The sequence below is a fragment of the Mesoplodon mirus genome, assembly GCF_964341445.2.
Source record: "Mesoplodon mirus genome assembly, chromosome: 6".
Lineage (NCBI taxonomy): Eukaryota > Metazoa > Chordata > Mammalia > Artiodactyla > Ziphiidae > Mesoplodon > Mesoplodon mirus.
This window is the reverse complement of record NC_138982.1, coordinates 79,667,045-79,691,292: the sequence shown is the minus strand read 5'-3', so window position 1 is coordinate 79,691,292 and position 24,248 is coordinate 79,667,045. Positions and strand designations below refer to the sequence as shown.

General features: G+C 38.0%; 2 protein-coding genes across 2 annotated transcripts in view; one reads left to right on the top strand and one right to left on the bottom strand.

The window, feature by feature from the left end:
* Positions 1-11,928, bottom strand: part of GOLGB1 (golgin B1) — a 94,581-nt gene extending 82,653 nt beyond the window's left edge. Inside the window, exon 1 of the mRNA XM_082624760.1 lies at positions 11,752-11,928. The gene's annotated coding sequence lies outside the window, so the exon portion shown is untranslated. The remainder of the gene's footprint in view (positions 1-11,751) is intronic.
* Positions 11,929-12,146: 218 nt separating this feature from the next.
* Positions 12,147-24,248, top strand: part of EAF2 (ELL associated factor 2) — a 121,964-nt gene continuing 109,862 nt past the window's right edge. The window contains exons 1-2 of the mRNA XM_082624784.1: positions 12,147-12,336; positions 14,569-14,945. Coding sequence (XP_082480910.1) covers positions 14,912-14,945 — 34 coding nt within the window. The 5' untranslated portion in view covers positions 12,147-12,336; positions 14,569-14,911. The remainder of the gene's footprint in view (positions 12,337-14,568; positions 14,946-24,248) is intronic.

Here is a 24,248-nt window from a genome sequence, read left to right as displayed (position 1 = left end):
TTTATTCCTTGGATGCAAGGATGGTTCAACATCCACAAATCAATTAATGTGATACACCATATGAACAAAATGAAGGATAAATATCATAAAATCATCTGAATAGATGCAGAAAAAGCATTTGACAAAATCCAACACTCTTTCATGATAAAAAACTGCACAAATTAGATACAAATGGGATGTATCTCAACATAATAAGTTTGTATATGACAAGCCCACAGCTAACATCATACTCAATGGTGAAAAGCTGAAAGCTTTTCCTCTAAGATCAGAAACAAGACAAGGATGCCTATTCTCACCACTTCTACTCAGTATAGTCCTGGAATTTCTAGGGAGAGTAATTAGGCAAGAAAAATAAATAAAAGGCATCCAAATCAGAAAGAAAGAAGTAAAATTGTCTCTGCAGAAGACATGATCTTACATATAGAAAACTCTAAAGAATCCACGAAAATGCTGTTAAAACTAATAAATGAACTCAGTAAAGTCAAAGGATACAAAATCAGTATACAAAAGTTATTGTTTTTATACACTAACAATGAGCTAGCCAAAAAAATAATAAATTAAGAAAACAAACCCATGTTTAATAGCACCAAAAATAATAATAAAGTACTTAGGAATAAATTTAATGAAGGAGGTGAAAGATCTGTGCACTGAAAACTATAAAACATTGGTGAAAGAGATTAAAGAAGACACAAATAAATGCAAAGATATCCTGTGTTCATGGATCAGAAGAGTTAATATTGTTAAAATGTACATACCACTCAAAGCAATGTACAGAGTCAGCACAATCCTTATCAAAACTCCACTGGCTTTTTTTCACAGAAATAGAAAAAAAAATCCTAAAATCATATAGAACCACAAAAGACCCTGAAAAGCCAAAGCAAGGATGATCAATTCATCATCAAAGAAGGTGCCAAGTATAGACAATGAGTAAATGGCCAAAGCAAGGATGATCAATTCATCATCAAAGAAGGTGCCAAGTATAGACAACAAGTAAAGGACAGTCTCTTCAATAAATGGTATTGGGAAAACTGGATATCCACATGCAGAAGAATGAAATTGGACCCTTATCTCACACCACATACAAAAATTAATTCCAACTTGGTTAAAAACTTGAACACAAGACCTGAACTGTAAAACTAGTAGAAGAAACACAGAAAAAAAGGTTTCTCGACATTCGTGTGGGCAATTATTTCTTGGTTATGATCCCAAAAGTGCAGACAACAAAAGCAAAAATAGAAAAATGAGATTCCATCAAACTAAAAAGCTTCTGCATAGCAAAGGAAACAATGAAGAAAATGAAGAGACAAACTAAGGATTGGAAGAAAATATTTGGAAACCACACACCTGATAAAGGATTAATATCCAAAATATATAAGTAACTCAAACAACTTAATAGCAAGAAAACAAATAACCCAATTTTTTAAATGGGCAAAGGATTTAGATAGACACTTCTCAAAAGAAGACATACAAATGGTCAACATGTATATGATAAATGCTCAACATCACTAATAATCAAGAGAATGCAAATCAAAATCACATCACCTCAGACCTGTTAGAAAGGCTATTATCAAAAAGACGAAAGATAACAAGTGTTGGCCAGGATGTGGAGAAAAAGGCACGCTTGAACACTGTTGGTGGATATGCAAATTGGCATGGCCATTATGAAAAACAGTATGGAGGTTCTATAAAAAACTAAAAATAGAACTACCATCTGATCCAGTAATTCCACTTCTGGGTATATACCCAAAGGAAATGAAATTAGTATCTTGAAGAGATATCTGCACTCCCACGTTCATTGCAGCATTATTCACAACAGCTAAAATACAGAATCAACCTAAGTGTCCATTGACAGACGAATGGATAAAGAAAATGTATACAGTATATACACACAATGGAATATTATTCAGTCCTAAAAAAATAAGGAAATCCTGCCATTTGTGAAAACATAGATGAACCTGGAGGACATTATGTGGAGTGAAATAAGCCAGGTACAGAAAGACAAGTACTGCATGATCTCATCTATATATGGAATCTAAAAAAGTCAAACTCAAGGAAGCAGAAAGTAGAACAGTGATTGCCAGGTAGTAGAGGGTAGGGGAAATGGGGAGATATTTGTTAAAGGGTACAAAATTTCAATTATGCCAGATGAATAATGTCTGGGAATCTAATGTACAGCATGGTGACTACAGGTAGTTTGCTGAGAGTAGATTTTAAATGTTCTCACCTCCAAAAAAAAAAAAAAGGGTAACTATGTAAGATGATAAATATATTAATTAGCTTGACTGTGGTAATCATTTAACAATGTATACATATATCAACACATCACTAACACCTTAAATATATACATTTTTGTCAATTACACCTCAAAGAAGCTTAAAAAATGATAAATATCTACTTCCAATATTGACACCTACTTAACAAAAATTAACGGCTAAGTATTAATTGCTAAATGGATGTAGAGCACCTAACAGTACAGCAGAGCACAAACAGTAGGTATATGACAGAAATGTGTATCATATTTACTTTTACAAAAGAAAAATTAAACTTCGATATTCTTACCATTTTCTATGATGCAAACTTTGGTGAACACACACACACACAGGTATATATGTGATTTCTTCATATGAATTAAAACAAATAAATTTATCAATTATCCCCCATCAAAAACAGAAAAACCCAGAAATGAAGCAGAAACACAAGAAATAATTTAAAATTAAAAAAAATATATTTTGGAAATAAAGATGAAACTAAAGGGAATAAGTATATGAATAATCACAACAAAGTTGCCTTCAAAAAAAAGAAACTTGAAATGAAGGATAATTTTAAAAATCAAAAAGAAATTAGCCATAAACTAAACATGTAACTACTTTGTGACCCAGTAATTTTACTCCTAGGCATTTATCTCAGAGTAATGAAAACTTAAATTCACCCATAACTCTATACATGAATGTTCTTAGCAGCTTTAGTTGTAAGCACCCCAAACTGGAATCAGCAAGGATGTCCTTCAACAAGTAAATGGCTAAATAAACTATGGTACAGGCATAGCTCGTTTTATTGAGCTTTGCCTTATTGTACTTTGCAGATATTGCATTTTTTACAAATTGAAGGTTTGTGGCAACTCTGTGTTGAGCCAGTCTACTGGTACCATTTTTCCTATAGCATTTGCTCACTTCATATCTCTCTGTCACAGAGCTCTTAAGAAAGATGTTAAATCTACTCTGCCTGTGCTCTATACATGGAACAAAGCCTGGATAACAGCACGTCTGTTAACTCTCGCACTATTTCAAGCCTTTTCACTATTCTTATATTTATGATGGTCTGTGATCTTTGATGTTACTATTGTACTTGTTGTGGGGCACCATGAACCACACCCTTATCAGGTGGTGAACTTAATCAATAAATGCTGTATGTGTCCTAACTGCTCCACCCACCAGCCATTCCCCCATCTCTCCCTCTCCTTGGGCTTCCCTATTCCCTGAGGCACACAGTATGGAAATTAGGCCAATTAATAATCTTACAATGGCCTCTAAGTGTTCAAGTGAAAGGAAGAGTCACACGTCTCTCACTTTAAATCAAAAGCTAGGAGTGATTAAGCTTAGTGAGGAAGGGAGGTCAAAAGAGGACGAAAGTTAGGCCTCTTGCGCTAAACAGCCATGTTGTCATTGCAAAGGAAAATTTCTTGAAGGAAATTAAAAGTGCTACTCCAGTGAACTCACAATGATAAGAAAGCAAAAGAGGCTTATTGCTGATGTGGAGAAAGTTTCAGTGGTCTAGATAGAAGATCAAATCAGCTACAACATTCCCTTAAGCCAAACCCTAACCCAGAGCACGGCCCTAACTCTCTTGAATTCTATGAAGGCTGAGAGAGGTGAGGAATCTGCAGAAGAAAAGTTTGAAGTTAGCAGAGGTTGGTTCATGAGGTTGAAACAAGGTGAAACAGCAAGTGCTGATGTAGAAACTGTAGCAAGTTATCCAGAAGATCTAGCTAAGATAATTAGTGAAGGTGGCTACACTAAACAACAGATTTTCAGCGGAGACAAAACAGCCTCCTATTGGAAGAAGATGCCATCTAGGATTTTCATAGCTAGAGAGAAGTTAATGCCGGGCTTCAAAGCTCAAAGGACAGTGTGACTCTCTTGTTAGGGGCTAATGCGGCTGGAGACTGTATTGAAGCCAATGCTCATTTACCATTCTGAAAATCCTAGGGCTCTTAAGAAAGATGTTAAATCTACTCTGCCTGTGCTCTATACATGGAACAAAGCCTGGATAACAGCACGTCTGTTTATAACATGGTTTACTGAATATTTAAGCCCATTGTTGAGACCTACTGCTCAGAAAAAAAAGATTCCTTTCAAATTATTGCTGCTCATTAACAATGCACCTGGTTATCCAAGAGCTCTCATGGAAATGTATAATGAGATTAATGTTGTTTTCATGCCTGCTAACAAAACATCCATTCTGCAACCCAAATTCTTTTTGAAATTACCCAGGAGTAATTTCAACTCTCAAGTCTTATTATTTAAGAAATACATTCCCTAAGGCTATAGCTGTCATAAATTCCTCTGATGGATTTGGGCAAAGTAAACTGAAAATCTTCTGGAAAGGACTGACCATTCTAGATTCTGCTAAGAACATTCATGCTTCACGAAAAAAGGTAAAAATATTAACATTAACAGGAGTTTGGGACAAGTCAAGCCCAACCCTCACTGATGACCTCTGAGAGGTTCAAGACTTTGGTGGAAGAAGTAACTGCAGATGTGGTGGAAACAGCAAGAGGACTAGAATTAAAAGTAGAGGCTGAAGGTGTGACTGAATTGCTGCAATCTAAGGATAAATCTTTAACGGATGAGGAGTTACTGCTTCTAGATGAGCAAAGAAAGTGGTTTCTTGAGATGGAATCTACTCCTGATGAAGATGCTACAAAGACTGTTGAAATGACAGCAAAGCATTTAGAATATTACATAACCTTAGTTAACAGAGTAGTGGAAGGTTTGAGAGGATCAACTCCAATTTTCAAAGAAATTCTACTGTGGGTAAAATGCTATCAAACAGCATTGCATGCTACAGAGAATTTGTTCATGAAAGGAAGAGTTAATCGATGCAGCAAACTTCAATGTTGTCTTATTTTTTAAAACTGCCACAGCCATTCCAACTTTCAGCAACTACCACCCTGATCAGTCTGCAGCCATGAACATCAAGGCAAGATCCTGTATCTACCAGCAAAAAGATTACAACTTGCTGAAGGCTCAGATGGTAGCATTTTTCATGATAAAGCACTTTTTAATTAAGGTATGTATATTTTTTAGACATAATGCTATTTCACACTTAAAAGACTACAATATAGTGTAAACATAATTTTTATATGCACTGGGAAACCAAAAAATTTGTGTGACTCACTTTATTGTGATATTAGCTTTATTGCAGTGGTCTGGAACTGAACCCACAATATCTCCAAGATATGCCTGTACATACATACCATGGCATACTACATAGCAATAAAAAGGAACAAACTACTGATACACCTAACAATTTAGATGAATGAATCTCCAGGAAATTATGCTGAATGAAAAAGAAAAAGCCAGTTCCAAAAGGTTACATGCTATATAATTCCACATTTACATAATATTTTGAAATGACAAAATTTTAGAAATGGAGGACAGATGAATGGTTACCAGTGCTTAGGGAGAAGCTGAAGGTGAGAGGGTAGGAGGTGGTTATAATTATAAAAAGGTGACACAAGGTATCCTTGTGGTGTTAGAACTGTTCAATATCTTAACTATGGTGGTGGATACAGGAACCTACACATAGATGATAAAATTTTATAGAACTTAACATACATGTAATACAAATAAAATTGGGGAATGTATTATCAGCATCCTGCTTGTGATATTATACAATAGTTTTCTAAAATGTTACCACTGAAGGAAACTGAACAACGCATACAAGGTATTTCCCTGTATTATTTATTAGAATTGTATGTGAATCCACAATTATCTCAATTTAAAAAATAAAAAGATTAAACTAAATGTGATATCTTACGATAATACCGTGGAATAGAAAAAGGACATCAATGGAGAAATGAGTAAAATCCAAAGTATGGAGTTTAGTTAATAGTAACGCATCAGTGTTAATTTCTTAGTTTTGACAAATGCACTTTTCTATTGTAACATGCTAACATTAGAGAATACTGGGTGAGAGGTATTCTGAATTCTGAACTATCTTTGCATATTTTCTATAGTAAATTTAAAATTGTTCCTAATGCTTTGTTTCTCTAAAAAAGTCAAAGAAATAAATAGTAAAGAAGGAATCAAGAGAAAGTGATAAATATGGCAGATAAGCAATGAGGATAATAGGATCCCCAAAAAAGAAAACCAAAGCAAAGGTACAGAACAAACGCAAAAAACAAAAGCCAAGAGCACTTATCTGAAATTTTAAAAGATTTGAAGTTACATATTGAAAGAGGCCACCAGATACCTGAGAATATCAACCCAGAATGACCAACAAGACATTCTAGTAAAATTAATGGACTTAAAAAGAATTCTTTGAGGTTTAGGCTGAAATGTGACTTACAAGCAAAAAAAAAAAAGACTATGGTCAGACTTTTCAACAGCAATGTTTTTGCCAGAAAAAAAAATGGAGTTACAGACTTGAGATATTTAAGGAAAGAAAATGTGAGCTAAGGATTTTATTTTCAGCAAAAATGACCTTCAGATATAAAGAGCACAGACAGCATGTTACAAACTTGCAAGAAAATTAATGAAAAAATTTCCCAGGAGCCTTTCCTAAGGCATCTATTAAGAGAAAAAGCTTGACATAACCAAAATGACTAAAGAAACATCATCATAAGGACTGGTGTGAGCACTAAATATGTTACTCATAGAACTAAGACTGGGATGGAGACAGCATAGTATTTAATGATTATATGCTCTGACAACATATAGGGCTCCAATTTTTAAAAATGGGGAAAATGTAAATAGCATATACAAAAAAAAAACTTGTAAAAATTTTAACAACCAAAATTGGCGGTGTTCATTATCAGTATTATTATTCCTTGACTATTATATGTGTCCTGTGGAATTAAATGAGTAATTATGGGCATAGTAATTCTATCATACAGTCATTATGAAAAAAGGAGATAGACATATAACACAAAAGAAATTAAGAACCCCAAAATAAAAACTAATCTTGAATTTGAATCAAAAGTACCAGTATGGGGTTTCCCTGGTGGCTCAGTGGTTGAGAGTCCGCCTGCCGATGCAGGGGACGCGGGTTCGTGCCCCGGTCTGGAAGATCCCAGCTGCCGCGGAGCGGCTGGGCCCGTGAGCCATGGCCGCTGAGCCTGTGCGTCCGGAGCCTGTGCTCCGCAATGGGAGAGGCCACAACAGTGAGAGGCCAGTGTACCGCAAAAAAAAAAGTATCGTTATGAACCTACAAGGTAGTTTACCTTAGTACATATATTTTCCTAGCTCTATCCATTGAAAAAAACTATGACAAACTGAGAAGCAATAAGTATTTCTAGTCTTGAAATACTATTCCCCATTAAAAAAAATTTTAATAGGATGGCTTCTTAGAGAAATGGCTGATTAAAATTCTGAAGCAGGAAATGGTACAAAATGAGCCTGAAACATTTTTTCATACAAAATAGCAAGGAAGCTATCAAAGACTAACATAGAGTCATGTCAAAAGGATCCAGGAGACAAACTGAAGAAGTTCCCACAGGCCAAAGGAACAACTGAGTTTCTAATAAGATTATGAATTAAATTGCAACAGATATTTAAATCCACCAAAAATGTTTAAATTCACAAGTTCATAATAATAATAAACTGGTCATCATCTGAACTAAGTATCGTGAAAACTAGGCAAGTACAAGGATTTATCTTGTCTTTTCTATTTGGACTTTGCCTTATGACTCCATGATGCAAGAGTGATTTCTATAGCTGTTGACATTAAAGGAATAACATGGAAATGTAAAAGGATGGGCACCTCAGGCACAGTTAGGGTCTTTAGGTAGCTCAGAGGTTGGGAACTTGAGGGCAAGAGAGCCACTAAGTAGCCATGCTTAAGCTAAACGAAGAAAGATGGATCTCTGCCTCTGAAAGGCTCACTGTAGGATAGAAATGGGCAAATGCACATATAAAAATTAGTAAAGGGGAAAAGATATAGTAATAAATTAATGTAAGGAATATCTGTGACTACTGGACAAGCAATGCTCTTGCTGTTGTTTTATAAAGCACCAGAATCATGAATAGCAATTTGGGAAAAGAATAAAATAAAGAGCTTCATGCCAAGGTCAGGGTTCAATAAAACATTCAGGCAAATAAAACAATCCCTCAAAGTCAATGCTGGCCACACCTTCTATAAATTCTGCCACAGGATCTCAACACTTCTGTGTTGAGGTGGCATTTAGAATTCCATGAGTCTTATTTTCTCAGTATTCACTGCTAATTATTTTCAAAATATCTACTTGGTGTGGAGCATTATGCTAAGAACCACAAAAATATAAAAAGAAATATAAGGCATGCCCCTACCACAGAGAACCTAGTACAAAATGCATGGGAAAATAAAGTAACTGAAGACAGTGAGCACATGCCTATGACTACATGCATACGCACCACTTGCTTTGGAATTTAAATCACATTTTCCCACAGAAACAACAACACAGAAAATGGTTATATTTCCAGATCACTCCTCAAACTCACTCAGTGCATGTTTAGCTGAGCCTCAGTAGTTTTCCTTAATACTAAGTGATCCTCAACCAGTTTGAGAAGCTGATAGGAAACGGTGCTATATAGCTGGGAAAAGCATATGCAATACTATGATATAATTTTACATTTAGAAAATGGAAAACTAGTTTTCATGACACAAAAAAACTTGTTTTTATTAAACAAATTTAGCAGTAAACGGTAGTTATACTTTATATACACAGTACTATGTACTAAATACTACTCCAATTGCTTTACATATAATAACTTATTTATCCTCATCATTTTACTCATTTTATTTTTAAAACAACTCCAAGGAGGAGTTCTATCAATATCCCTAGTATTAAAGTGTGTAAGGCATAGGGAAGTTAAGTAATCTTCCCAGTCACAGAGCTCGACAAAGCTTCTTTACTGGTAGAGATTCAGAAGATAACCTATTTTCTGAGCAACCTCATCACCCAACATTCTTCACTGGGGCTGAAAATAGTGCTGGAGGCATGAGGGCACTCGTATACTTGTATGTACTTACAGTTATATAACCACTAGACTAAAATGAAATGACTCACAGTAGTAGGGCTCTAAAGAATTCTGTATTGTTTATACCATAGATAGGCTCATTCAAGGGAACAAAGGATATTTGCACGTGGATATTCACTACAGCAGTGGTTTTTGTTTGTTTGTTTGTTTTTAAGAGAGTTTATTTTTACTTTTTAAAATTTTTGGCCTCATGGCATGCAGGATTCTTAGTTCCTGGACCAGGGATCAAACCCGTGCCCCCTGCACTCGAAGCACAGAGTCTTAACCACTGGACCGCCAGGGAAGTCCCTACAGCAGTGTTTGTGATGACTAATGACTGAAAACAATATCAATGTCCATCAATAGGGGACAAGCTAAATACATTTTGATATTTCTACAGGGGAATGCTGTACAGCCTTTTAAAAGAATGGGGTAGTTTTATACTTATGGATATGGAAAAAATACCTTATAGTATAAAGTGGGGAAAAAAAGGTGTAGAATAGCAGGTATATTATGATTCAACTTGTGTGAGAGAGAAAAGGAGAGGGATATATATTATACATGTGCTTGAATATGATCAGAAATTTTCTTAAGAATAAACAAATTATTTACAGTGCTTACTTCTGGGAAATAGGGAATGGGGAAAAGGATCAGTACATAGAAGAGAAAGAGATTTTTGTTTTTATATTATATCCTTTTGTATTGAATTTACTTTTACCAAAAGCACACACTGCTGATTTTAAATTAGCTTAATTAAAAATGGAGTATTGTAGAGCTTAACATCCTTTCATATAGTGGTTCCTAACAATATACTAGTAGGTAATGACCAGTGGTGAGATGTGTCCCAAATAATTTATTTCTAACAGTAGTCAAGCTAGAGAAGTTTATGAATGATTTTTTATAAACAAGAACGAAATCAACATCCTTTTAATTAATCCACTAATGTAATGGGGAATAAAAGAGAGATTTTAATATTCAAGCAGAGGGAAAAGAGAATTATATCCTAAAGATGATTATTTTTAGAAGAGGCTGCATCTCAGAGGAATGGAGGTCCTCAAAAAAATAATAATATTAATAATAATAAATTAAAATAAAAAGGATTCCCCCAATCTGGAAGTCCTCAAAGATGCAAACACCTTTCTCAAAAAATAAGGAAACATCTTTATGTGATCTCCAGATTGGGTTGGGAGTGTCCCAGAAAATGGGCAAGAATTTGTTTTCATCCTTTTAAATATGTATGTTTTTGTATATTTTATAAGTAATATATTTACAGTGTTATTCATACATTATTTATAATTAAATATACAGTATTTACAGGATGGCTGCTCAAAAAAAAAAGTTTTACTGATAGGGCAAGCAATTAAAAATGTTTGGAAACTACTGATGTAGTCCAACAAATTTAATGCAGTGAAGAGGAAAGCATTAAATGGCCATTCCATGGTCAAAGGATGAAAAGTAAAAGCTGTGAAACAGTCAGTGTACAACGTCTGCAATTTTATGACCATTCACAATTATTCTGACCATCCAAATTTAATTACTTCATTCTTCTGAAAAGGCCTCCAGCCTCTCTGCGGGGAGTTCTCCACTGCCATCTTGCACAGAACTGTGAGTCTTTAAAAGCTCAGAAAGCTTCCAACTACTTCCAAAAGTGAAAGTACTTATCCAGTGATTTTTAAATATCTCTGCCCCACTCTTAAACTGTCCTCTCCCCACAGACCAACTGGAACTCTTTGAGTAAGTCAGACAAATATATTCCTCATTTGTCGAGGGGCTCATCCTCTGCTTCACACTCCTACGCACCACTCCTGTTACGCAGAATAAACATCCTCCACACGCAGAATAAACATCCTCCACACCACCAAATCAAGTTCTTTTTCCTCCAGAACTCTATTCAGGGTTCCCTTTCCTCTAACTGCCTGACCACCTCTGATTCCTGGGGCTTTAGTGTTGATGGGATCGCAAGGATCTTCCCTCTCTCCGAATCTCTCCAGCAACTCATTAGCAGGATCATTCGTCAGGCCCTCGTTTGAGTTACTGTCGTCAGTGTTTCTGCGATCTCTGCCCTCAAGACTTTCGGTTTGTCTGGGTCCTGCCTCCCCTTCCCGACACTAAGTTTGTTTAGGGCCTGAGCGCCGGGGCCTGGCAGGTTCTCTCCGACGTCAGCTGTTGCGTACACAGGTCAGCCTGAGCAGGCCGCTCAGGGAACAAGGCCGTCCTGACAGGACCGACCGGAGCGCCTTTCTCCGTCGCTCCCGGAGGAGAAACGTCCTGGGGATGGGGTAGACAGTGCATATGTGCCTAGAGGCTGCACAGGGCGACCCCGAAGCCATCCGGCGGGGCCAGCTGGCGTGTGGACGATTAGAACTAGGCCTGGTAGGTGAAGGGAGGCGGACTGAACGTCCGGATCCGAGACTGAATCAGGACGGGGAGGGAACCCGAGTGTGGCTGCTTTGGCAGCCCCGCGGGTCCTGTGGCGGGGGTGACCGTTACAAGGCTCAAGGAGGCGAAGAGTTGGGGAGCGTCCCCCACTCACCTGGAAGAGGCTGTCGCCGGAGGCTCCAGCTGCCCCCCTCCCAAATTTAAGCCACGTCAGCTCGGGAATGCCGTACGCGACACCTACCGCTGCAGCGCCCCGCCAAGGGACTCAACCACTGGCAGTTGGGACGGAAAAGGGGATTAGGCTATGGACCAATCAGGACTTATCAGCAGGGTGTTACCAGGGAGACCAGGCACGCCTTGTTTGTGACTAACCCATCAACAATGACAGAGACCAATCAACGTCGGGATGTGCTCCGCTTCCTTAAAGAAACAGCCAATGGACTCTGAAGAGTGGAGGAGGGGCGGAGTCAGACGGGAGCAAGTGTTCCGGAAGAAAATCTAGGGAAGAGCCGGAAATGCCGGGAGGGCGGGCGTTCTGGTAAGGTCAGGTGTTGATGGGACGGCCGATTTCTTCTAATTCCTCCGCGGGGTTGGCGGTGCCTGATCCAGGTTAGGGCTTGGGCTTTTGCGAGACACTGCACCCCGGGAAACCAGCTGCCGTTAGGATTGTTGAATGAGCTGTGAAGGGAGTGGGGATGTGGGTTTTGCTCTTAGAGTCATAAAATATTAGAGCCAGAAGGTAGGTGGTCTAATATGACTTTTTCATTTTACTGATGAAAAATGAGAACCAGTTTAAAGTGACTTGCCCAAAGACAAACAGCGACTTACTGATGGAACTCGGACAAGAACCTGTCGTCTGTATGAAAGGATCAGAGATGTTTCTAAGGACATGAATGAGAGAGAGAATAGTGAATACTAGGAAATGCCTTTCAGGAAGTGGGGCTTGAACTGGCCCTACAGAGGTTGAGGGTTGAGGGCTTGGGTCCTGGAATGGGAGTCAGTGAGGCGCTCCAATAATAGTCACAGAAAACATGCTTGCTCTCCTTAAGCCCCTAAGGAAAGGAAGAAGGTAGCCAGTTCCTGTGATTTAAGGCACTCTCTTGACGATGAGTATTATTTGAATTTATTGAGTCTTACTGTGTACCAGGCACTCAGCCCACTATATGCATCCTCACCCTAGTGCTTACATAACCCTTTGAGGTTCAAACATCTGTAAGGCCTTTGCTGGCTACCCATCTAAAATTGTAGTCCCCTGTAATCACTGTGTACTGTTCTTAGACCTGGAGATATAGCTGAGATCAAGAAACAAAAGTTCCTGCCCTTTTGAAAATAATAATTTAGTGAGGAGAGAGAAAATAAACAGTTGGCCCTTGAACAACACAAGTGTGAATTGCACGGGTCCACTTATACACTGATTTTTTTTCAGTAATAAATACTACACTATCTGGCCTGGTTGAACCCATGAACAGAACCACCTGTAAGGAAGAAACATGTATAGGGAGAACCAACTCCCTAATTTATTCTGGGGTTTATGACTACAGAGGGTCAGTGCTCCTAATTCCCACATTGTTCAAGGGTCAACTGTAATATGGTAGATGGCAAAATGCTTAGGAAAAATGCAAGCAGAGATGGGGTATAGTGGGTTCAGGGGACTGCAATTTTAGAAAAACTGAGACCAGGCATACTGGCTTTTGCTTCATTCTCTTGTACTTCTTAAAACTTGGAATGTAAAGGGCAACCCTTCCAGGACCCAACATGAGCCAGGGCTTGCAGGGCTTATTCTGCAGGCTCTCCAAGAGATTTTATTAGAGGTCAGTGAGCAAGGGAATGTTGCTGTATATCAACTGCAGCTGTTTAGGGTTGAGGCACCCAGCTGACTGCATCAACAGCTGAAATTGCTCCCTGATGATGTGCAGACCTTTCATGTAGCTGGTCTCTGTGAGTTATATTTAAATACAGTCATTAAATAAAATCCTCACTAATCAGAATTCCCTAGTGGTAAAGAAGTCTAAATTATGGGATCTGGATTTTGTATGAAAGTATCTGTGTCTACTTGCCCACAGAGGTCTGGGTCTTTATCTATATTCCCCTAGGTCAGCAAAAATCCCAGAAGGATCCAGAGTGTACCAAATACCCAATACTCAAAGCCTAAGAAAAGACTGTTCTGAAATCCCTAGCCCTCATAAGTAGTAAGTCATGGGTGTCTCCTCTGGAAGTGCAGAGATGCCTGTGCATACTTTGGTGCCCATTTCTTGACTAGGGCCTGCCTACAGAATGCAGCCACAGTAGATGGGAACTGGTGTCCCACCTACGTTGAGGACAGAGGGACTGCCGCTGTGTGAATTGTTTGGGCTTTGTTCTGGTGTCCCAAGGAGACCAATATGACATGGGGTAGATTTCAGGCCATTTGTCTCCATGTCGCAGTCAGTAGTCATCCTTCATACCAATTAACTCCTAGAAACAGATGCCAGAGGAAGCTCTCTACAGGAATTGGGACTTTTGTTCTTCTGACTTTCCTCCTGGGAATGTCGGCACTCCTGATTAAGCACTAGACCCATGGGAGAGACTAAGCTGACTTTAGGAAAACTGAGACCAGGCCTGATGACTTCCAGCTTCCTGTACTCCTTAAAACTTGAAATTTACAGAAACCCTTGATGTGATTTTTTCCAGCCCAGCTCCAGTTTTTGCTCTCCATGGGTCCCTGTAGATAGTCTATCTTTGACGATGGAAGAGATTAGGATTTGGGGGCTCTTCTGTCTGTGGAGCTGCAGGTATCTCCTTGCCTCCTGCTGGATGAACTTTGGGATGGGGACCAAGGATGGCAGGTTGTTTCTTGAGAAGGCTATAAGTGTGGAATGAGTAGATGTCCTGATTCAGGCTTCTCAGAGGCATCAGAGATGCCTGAGGGATACAGAAACTTGCTGATTTATGCTCTTATCTTGATATTAAGGCCCTGGTACCTGTCTTTCAGCTCTTGCTCAGCATCCTCAAGCAGCAACGGTTTTGCCCAAAGGTGGGCAGGGCCAAGCAGGAACCCTGGCACATGGGAGAACATGAGAGCTGAAGAGGCCAGGCATTGTTGCCTGGAAGATGGCAAGAGTTGTCTCCCAGCTCTTGCTAGGATCTGCTCCTCTGACAGCTGAAGAAGAAACCACTGTTAAAACTCCCCCTGTGTCTTCAGGGGCTAGAGATGCTATAACTGTTTGACTCAAAGGCCTGGAATAATCCAGGCTCCAGGAGAATTGATTGAGGCCTCTTCTAACTTCAAGAGTCTTCCCCCATGGAATCAGCAGGCTCTGGATACTTCATGGAACATGTGGAGCCAGGCAGAAATTCTTGGAAGCCCTGGTAGGCAAAGGGTGGGAATGGCTGAAACAAGTGGGATTATTCTCTATAGGGGATGAAGCCACGGTAGTTTGTAGAGGAGAAGCAACATTTATGCCACAAGAACTCAGTTACTATTTCTATATTAATTGTTACTGAGCATTTACAATATATGAGGAATTCATATGGGGAGCAGTGGTGACTTTCTCATCTTGAGGCACCTAGAGCCAAGGGCATGAGGAACCTGAAATCAAAGAGAAGAACATTCCTAGGAGCTGTAACCATACAGCTCTTATTCAGTTTGATTCAACAAATACTTACTAAGCACAGACCATGTGTCAGGCACTTTCTGTGGCTTATTTTTTATCTGGGATCTAAGAATAAATCTCGGGCCTTTAAGCAGGCTTTGTGAGGTAGACTTCTCTAGCCCATCAATTTGAAGAATGTTCTTATCATGTATCTTAGGGGATATGGTAGGCCCCTTTTTTGGAGAACTCCCAAGTACTATAAAAGTCCCTCAGGATACAACTATATTTAATGATTAATATACTAGCACAAAGAGGTCACTAGAACTCAAGTTACATATAAAATTGGCATCTCTGATATGCTTCATAGGTACTTTCAAGGACTGTGTCACTAAAGCCTACCTTCATCAATATTCCTAGTCTAGAATATCACCAAGATTAACAAAGTTACCCCACTACTGCTGATATAACTAATAAATTTGCATGTAGAGCAGATATTGTGAGAAAGTCTGTAGACCTCCTAAACATCTCTAAATTGTCCTAGGTGTGTCCTGCTCAATGAACTCTCCTTGATCTTTATTAGAAGATTTCTTTAACAATTAAGAGATTTTCTGCATTTATTACTTTAGAGTTCTACACATGCTGTTTAGGAAGGTGTATTCAACCTAGAGTCAAAACTAAGATATTAATAGGTTTTGTATAACCAGCAGTTAACAGTCTCTCTTCTGATCTCTGAAAGAAGTGCAGCTCTAGCCTTTCTCTCCTGCTTCATTCCTCTCAGCCCTCAAGATTACCAACCTTCTAATTTCCTTGCCTTACACACATTTTAATTAGGCTGACAGGCACAAGAAATACAGGCTGATTAATATGAGTGAAAGATTTGGCTGCATAATTTAGACCCAGTAATAAGACACCTTTTAGGACTCCTGCAGGGACACCGGTGTTGAGTCTCTGCTCCCTTGGAGACTCCTTTCCATTAAGATACATGACTTCTTTATGCCTGTGTAGTGCTGAGGGTTGCACATTCTAGAGACAGCCATCTAGGACCTTGCCTCAACTCGCTCGCTCTCTCTTTTTTAATATTTATTTATTTATTTATTTGGCTACACCAGGTCTTAGTTGCAGCACGCTGGATCTTCGTTGTGGTGTGCGAGATCTTTAGTTGCAGCATGCAGGATCTTTTAGTTGTGGAATGCGGGATCTAGTTCCCTGACCATGAATTGAGCCCGGGCCTCCTGCATTGGGAGGATGGTGTCTTAACTGCTGGATCACCAAGAAAGTCCCTCAACTCTCTTGTCTTCTCTATGTCATATGGGCATCCTATGAAGCCAGTTTATTCATTCCATATTTATTACTTTAACTAGATTTATTTTTTAATCTTTCTATTCTGCCTGTTAGATATTTTTTTGAGTGTATTACATGAGAATTCAAAGCACTTAAAATTGCTTGGGTCTCTTAATGGGAGGGCAAGACCACTTTTCCATGTGTGCTAGCCAAATCTGCACTCAACAAATAGTTACCAAGTGCCTTCTTCATAATATATTGGTTGAATAGATATACTATTTTTTCATTCCCTCTTCATGGAACACTCCCCTTCTACTCCTTGAGCTGCTTAATTCATTCTTTTTTTTTTTAATCATAAAATTCTTTATTTTTTTCTATCCACTTTATATTTTATTTTCTATATTTAAAATTTTTTAAATTTTATATTGGAGTATAGCCAATTAACAATATTGTGATAGTTTCAGGTACACAGTGAAGCAACTCAGCCGTACATATACATGTATACATTCTCCCCCAAACTCCCCTCCCATCCAGGCTGCCACATAACATTGAGCAGAGTTCCCTGTGCTATACAGTAGGTCCTTGTTGGTTATCCATTTTAAATATAGCAGTGTGTACATGTTGATCCCAAACTCCCTAACTATCCCTTCCCCCACCCTTCCCCCCAGTAACCGTAAGTTGTTCTGTAGGTCGGTGAGTCTGTTTCTATTTTCCAAATAAGTTCACTTGTATCATATCTTTTTAGGTTCCACATATAAGGGATATCATATGATATTTCTCTTTCTCTATCTGACTTACTTCACTCAGTATGACAATCTCTAGGTCCATCCATGTTGATGCAGATGGCGTTATTTCATTCTTTTTAATGGCTGAGTAATATTCCATTGTATATATGTACCACATCCTCTTTATGCATTCCTCTGTCAGTGGACATTTAGGTTGCTTCCACGTCTTGGCTATTGTAAACAGTGCTGCAATGAACATTGGGGTTCATGTATCCTTTCAGACCATGTTTTTCTCTGGATATATGCCCAGGAGTGGGATTGCAGGGTCATATGGTAGCTCTGTTTTTAGTTTTTTAATGAACTGTTCTCCATACTGTTCTCCAAAGTGGCTGTACCAATTTACATTCCCACCAACAGTGTAGGAGGGGTCCCTTCTCTCCAAACCCTCTCCAGCATTTACTGTTTGTGGATTTTTTGATGGTAGCCATTTTGACTGGTGTGAGGTGATATCTCATAGTTATTGCATTTCTCTAATAATTACTGATGTTGAACATCTTTTCATGTGCCTCTTGGCCATCTGTATGTCTTCTTTGGAGAAATGTCTATTTAGGTCTTCTGCCCATTTTTTGATTGGGTTGTTTGTTTTGAGGATATTAAGCCTCATGAACTGTTTGTAAATTTTGGAGTCTAATCCCTTGGCAGTCACATCATTTGCAAGTATTTTCTCCCACTCTGTGGGTTGTCTGGTCATTTTGTTTATGGTTTCCTTTGCTGTGCAAAAGCTTTTGAGTTTAATTATGTCCCATTTGTTTATTTTTGTTTTTATTTCCATTATTCTGGGGGACAAATTGAAAAAAATATTGCTGCGATTTATGTCAGAGAGTGTTCTGCCTATGTTTTCCTCTAGGAGTTTTATAGTGCCTGGTCTCACATTTAGGTCTTTATTCCATTTTGAGCTTATTTTTGTGCATAGTGTTAAAGAATTATCTAATTTCATTTTTTTTAGTGTAGCTGTCCAGTTTTCCCAGCTCCATTTGTTGAAGAGACAGTCTTTCCACCATTGTGTAGTCTTGCCTCCATTGTCATAGATTAATTGACCATAGTGTGTGGGTTCATTTCTGGGCTTTCTATCCTGTTCCATTGATCTATATTTCTATTTTTGTGCCAGTACCATACTGTTTTGACAACTATAGCTTTGTAGTATAGTCTGAGGTCTGGTTCCTTCAGCTCCGTTTTTCTTTTTCAATGTTGCTTTGGCTATTCGGGGTCTTTTGTGTCTCCATACAATTCTTATGATTTTTTGTTCTACTTCTGTGAAAAATGTCATTGGTAATTTGACAGGAATTGCATTGAATCTGTAGATTGCCTTGGGTAGTATACTCATTTTGACAATATTGATTCTTCCAATCCAAGAACGCGGTATATTTTTCCATCTGTTTGTGTCTTCTTTTATTTCTTTCATCAGTGTCTTATAGTTTTCAGAGTACAGGTCTTTTGTCTCCTTAGGTAGGTTCATTCCTACGTATTTTACTCTTTTTATGTGATGCTAAATGGGATTGTTTCTTGAATTTCTCTTTCTGATCTTTCATTGTTAGTGTACAGAAATGCAACAGATTTCTGTTTATTAATTTTGTAACCTGCAACTTTACCAAATTCATTGATGAGCTCTAGTAGTTTCCTGGTAGCATCTTTAGGATTTTCTATTTATAGTATCATGTCATCTGCAAACAGTGACAGTTTAATGTCTCCTTTTCCATTTTGGATTCCTTTTATTTCTTTTTCTTCTCTGATTGCCATAGCTAGGACTTCCAAAACTATGTTGAATAAAAGCGGCAAGAGTGGACATTCTGGTCTTCTTCCTGATCTTAGAGGAAATGCTTTCAGCTTTTCACCATTGAGTATGATGTTAGCTGTAGGTTTGTTGTATATGGCCTTTATTATGTTTAGGTATATTCCCTCTATGCCCACTTTCTGGAGAGTTTTTATCATAAATCAGTGCTGTATTTTGTCAAAAGCTTTTCTGCATCTGTTGAGATGATCATATGGTTTTTATTCTTCAATTTGTTGATGTGGGGTACCACACTGATTGATTTGTGGATATTGAAAAATCCTTAGATCCCTGGGATAAATCCCACTTGATCACAGTGTGTGATACTTTAAATGTATTGTTGGATTCGGTTTGCTAGTACTTTGTTGAGAATTTTTGCATCTGTGTTCATCAGTGATATTGGCCTGTAATTTTCTTTTTTTGTGGTACCTTTGTCTGGTTTTGGTTTCAGGGTGATGGTGGCCTCATAGAATGAGTTTGGGAGTGTTCCTCCCTCTGCTATATTTTGGAGGAGTGTGAGAAGGATAGGTGTTATCTCTTCTCTAAATGTTTGATAGAATTTGCCTCTGAAGCCATCAGGTCCTGGACTTTTGTTTGTTGGGAGTTTTTTAATCACAGTTTCAATTTCAGTGCTTGTGATTAGTCTGTTCATATTTTCTGTTTCTTCCACCTTCAGTCTTGGGAGACTGTACCTTTCTAAGAATTTGTCCATTTCTTCCAGGTTGTCATTTTATTGGCATATAGTTGCTTGTAGTAGTCTTTTATGATCCTTTGTATTTCTGTGGTGTCAGTTGTAACTTCTTTTTTATTTCTAATTTTATTGATTTGAGTCCTTGCCCTTTTTTTCTTGATGATTCTGGCTACATGTTTATCAATTTTGCTTGTCTTTTCAAAGAACCAGCTTTTAGTTTCGTTGATCTTTGCTATTGTTTTCTTTGTCTCTATTTCATTTATTTCTGCTCTGATCTTTATGATTTCTTTCCTTCTACTACCTTTGGGGTTTGTTCTTCTTTCCCTAGTTTCTTTAGGTGTAAGCTTAGGTTGTTTATTTGAGATTTTTCTTGTTTCCTGAGGTAAGATTTTATTGCTATTAACATCCCTCTTAGAACTGCTTTGGCTGCATCCCATAAGTTTTGGATCATTGTGCTTTCATTTTCATTTGTCTCTAGGTATTTTTTAATTTCTTCAGTGATCCATTGGTTGTTTAGTAACATATTGTTTAGCCTCCACGTGTTTGTGTTTTTTATAGTTTTTTTTTCTTGTAGTTTATTTCTAATCTCATAGTGTTGTGATCGGAAGAAATGCTTGATATGATTTCAGTTTTCTTAAATTTAAGCTTCATCTTGTGGCCCAGCATATGGTCAATCCTGGAGAATGTTCCATGTGCACTTAAGAAGAATATGTATTCTGCTGCTTTCGGATGGAATGTTCTATCAATTAAGTCCATCTGGTCTAATGTGTCACCTAAGGCTTGTGTTTTCTTATTGTTTTTCTGTCTGGATGATCTTTCCATTGATGAAAATGGCTTCTTAAAGTGCCCTACTATTATTGTGTTACTGTCTATTTCTCCCTTTATGGCTGTTAGTATCTGCCTTATATAGGTGCTCCTATGTTGAGTGCATACATATTTATAATTGTTATGTCTTCCTCTTGGATTGATCCCTTGATCATTATGTAGTGTCCTTCTTTGTTTTTTATAACAGTCTTTATTTTAAAGTCTATTTTGTCTTATATGAGTATTGCTACTCCAGCTTTCTTTTGATTTCTATTTGTGTGGAATACCTTCTTCCATCCCCTCACTTTCAGCCTGTATGTGTCCCTAGGTCTGAGGTGGGTCTGTTTTAGACAGCATATATACAGGTCTTGTTTTTGTATCCACTCAGCCAGTCTATGTTTTTTGGTTGGTGCATTTAATCCATTTACATTTAAGGTAATTATCAATATATGTATTCCTATGGCCATTTTCTTAATTGTTTTGTGTTTGTTTTTGTAGGTCTTTTTTCTTCCCTTCCTCTTTTGTTCTCTTCTCTTGTAGTCTGATGAACATCTGTAGTGTTGTGTTTGGGTTGCTTTTTCTTTTTCATGTGTGTATCTATTGTAGTTTTTGGGTTTGCTGTTCCCATGAGGTTTTGCTATAACAGTGTATATATGTACAAGGGTTTTTTTTAGTTGCTAGTCTCTTTCCCACCTAGAGGAGTTCCTTTAGCATTTGTTGCAAAGCTGGTCTGGTGGTGCTGAATTCTCTTAGCTTTTGCTTGTCTGTAAAGCTTTTGATTTCTCCATCAAATCTGAATGAGAGACTTGCTGGGTAGAGTATTCTTGGTTGTAGGTTTTTCCGTTTCATCACTTTAAATATTTCCTTGCGACTCCCTTCTGGCTTGCAGAGTTTCTGCTGAGAAATCAGCTGATAATCTTATGGGGATTCCCTTGTATGTTATTTGTCATATTTCCCTTGTTGCTTTTAATATTTTTTTCTTTGTCTTCAATTTTTGTCTATTTTTTTACTATGTGTCTCAGTGTGTTCCTCCTTGGGTTTATCCTGCCTGGGACTCTCTGCCATTCCTGAACTTGGTTGACTGTTTCCTTTCCCATGTTAGGGAAGTTTTCAGCTATTATCTCTTCAAATATTTTCTCAGGTCCTTTCTCTCTCTCTTCTCCTTCTGGGACCCCTATAGTGTGAATGTTGGTTTATTTAATGTTGTCCCAGAGGTCTCTTAGGCTGTCTTCATTTCATTTCATTCTTTTTTCTTTATTCTATTCCATGGCAGTGATTTCCACTATTCTGTCTTCCAGGTCACTTATCCATTCTTCTGCCTTATTTATTCTGCTATTGATTCCTTATAGTGTATTTTTTATTTCAGTTATTGTATTGTTAATCTCTGTTCTTTAGTTCTTCTAGATCTTTGTTAAACATTTCTTGCATCTTCTCAATCTTTGCCTCCATTCTTTTTCTGAGACCCTGGATCATCTTCACTATCATTATTCTGAATTCTTTTTCTGGACGGTTGCCTGTCTCCACTTCATTTAGTTGTTTTTCTGGGGTTTTATCTTGTTCCTTCATCTGGGACATAATCCTCTGCCATTTCATTTCATCTAACTTTCTGTAATTCACTCAGTTCATTCTTTAGTTCATTTCTTTGAGGGGCTTCTTCTGGTCATCTGCCAGACTAAGTTAGTGACTCTCATATACACATCATTTCCTGCAAATAATAGTCATCACAGTTTAAATCATTTACTTGTTTAATGTTTATCTCTTCTATTGGAACATAAGCTCCATTAGCAGAGACGGTATGTGCCTTCTGCATCTAGCACAGCATCTTTTACATTATAGATGCTTATAGGTATTCATTGAATGAATAGTATCTTAGAGTTTAAAGTCTCTGATGTAATAGACACTTTGTCAAATACTGAGAACTCAGTCTTCAACAATTATTAATTGAACACCTCAAAGTGCATAAATAATAGTTGAGGGACTAAAAAATTATAGGGCACCATCCCAGCCCTCAAGAGATGTTCCATAAAGCAGATGGGCCATTTTCACGCAACCAATTAAATACCTACGTAAATCTCAAGTACAAAAAGAGTGAGTGAATGAATAGATGATTAATTGAAATGAATAAGTGGTTCATTTTAGAGTTGTATAGACCTGGATTTAAACTTGGGCAAGTTAGTCAATGCCTCACAGCTTCATTTTTCACATCTATAGAATGAAAATTATAAATGTTCCTATCTTGTAGGGTTCTTGTAAGAAATAAATGAAATAATGATCATAAAATACTTAGCAGAGTCAGGCACATATCACACAATAAATGTCAACTATTTATTGCAATAGTTGCAACTAAATGCAACAGCTGCAGTTGTAGGAGAAGGAGTAGGAGTAGGATTAGGAGTAGGAGGGGTATAGTCAGGTTCCTGAAAAGAGGCAAGGTGGGATGATTTGATGAAGGGTCTATGAACAGCATATCCTTACATTCTCAGATAGACTAGGTAAGGGACAAACTGTTAAAGACTAATGCTGCGAGATTATCTTAGATCAGGAGTTCTTAAACTTTTGTGTTTCAGGACCACCTAATATACTTAAATTAATGATGACTCTATATTAGCATTCTCTGGAAAAAACAGAACGAATACATCTTTTTTATAGATATATAGTTATATATAAGAAGAGATTTAGTATAGAAATTAGCTCACTGGTTAAGGAGGATAAGTCCCACAATCTGCCTTCTGCAAACTGGAGAGCCAGGAAAGCCAGTGGTATAGTTTAGTCCCAGTCCAAAGGCCTGAATACTAGGGGATTCAGTGGTGTAACTCCCAGGCTCAGGCCTAAGGCTTGAGAACTGGGGGACTGCTGGTGTAAGTCCCAGAGTCTGAAGGGCCTGAAAACCAGAAGCTACTATATCTGACATCCTAGCTCAGAAAGAGACAATAAGAATTCACTCTTCCTTCTTTCACCTCTTTTGTTCTATTTGGGCCCTCAACAGATTGGATGATGCATGCCCACATTGGTGAGGGCAGATTTTCTTTACTCAGTCTATTGATTCAAATGCTAATCTCTTCCAGAAACACAGACACACCCAGAAATAATGTTTTACCATCTGTCTTGGCATCCCTTAGCCTAGTCAAGTTGACACATAAAATTAACCATCACAGATCCCACTGAACTTTTGTTTAGGTAGATTATATCCAGTGATGTGCTGGTAAATGTTTAACACCTGGGGTAAATGTTTCTTCAGGGGTAAAATTTTAGACATGTACCATTTACTGATTTCTGTGGTATAGGCACACCCACCATGTCTGACTTCAATCTACTAATATATCATCACCGAATGTGCAGAAATGTTGGGAAACACACACACACACACACGTGGTATTTCCCATATAGGGATACAGTAGATATAATACTTTCAAATATGATTTATTGAACTGTCAGTTTATGTAATTTTATTTTTAATAATACCTTTTAACTAAGTAATATTGGTATGTATTCGAATGTGAGTTCATATTAATATGTAAAGTTGAAGTTTAATAAAATTAATTTTTACTCCTTTATCAAGAACATTCTTAAGTGAAGGTCATTTTTTTTTTTTTTTTTTTTTCTTTTTGCGGTATGCGGGCCTCTCACTGTTGCGGCCTCTCCCGTTGCGGAGCACAGGCTCCGGACGCGCAGGCCCAGCGGCCATGGCTCACGGGCCCAGCCGCTCCGCGGCATATGGGATCCTCCCAGACCGGGGCACGAACCCGTATC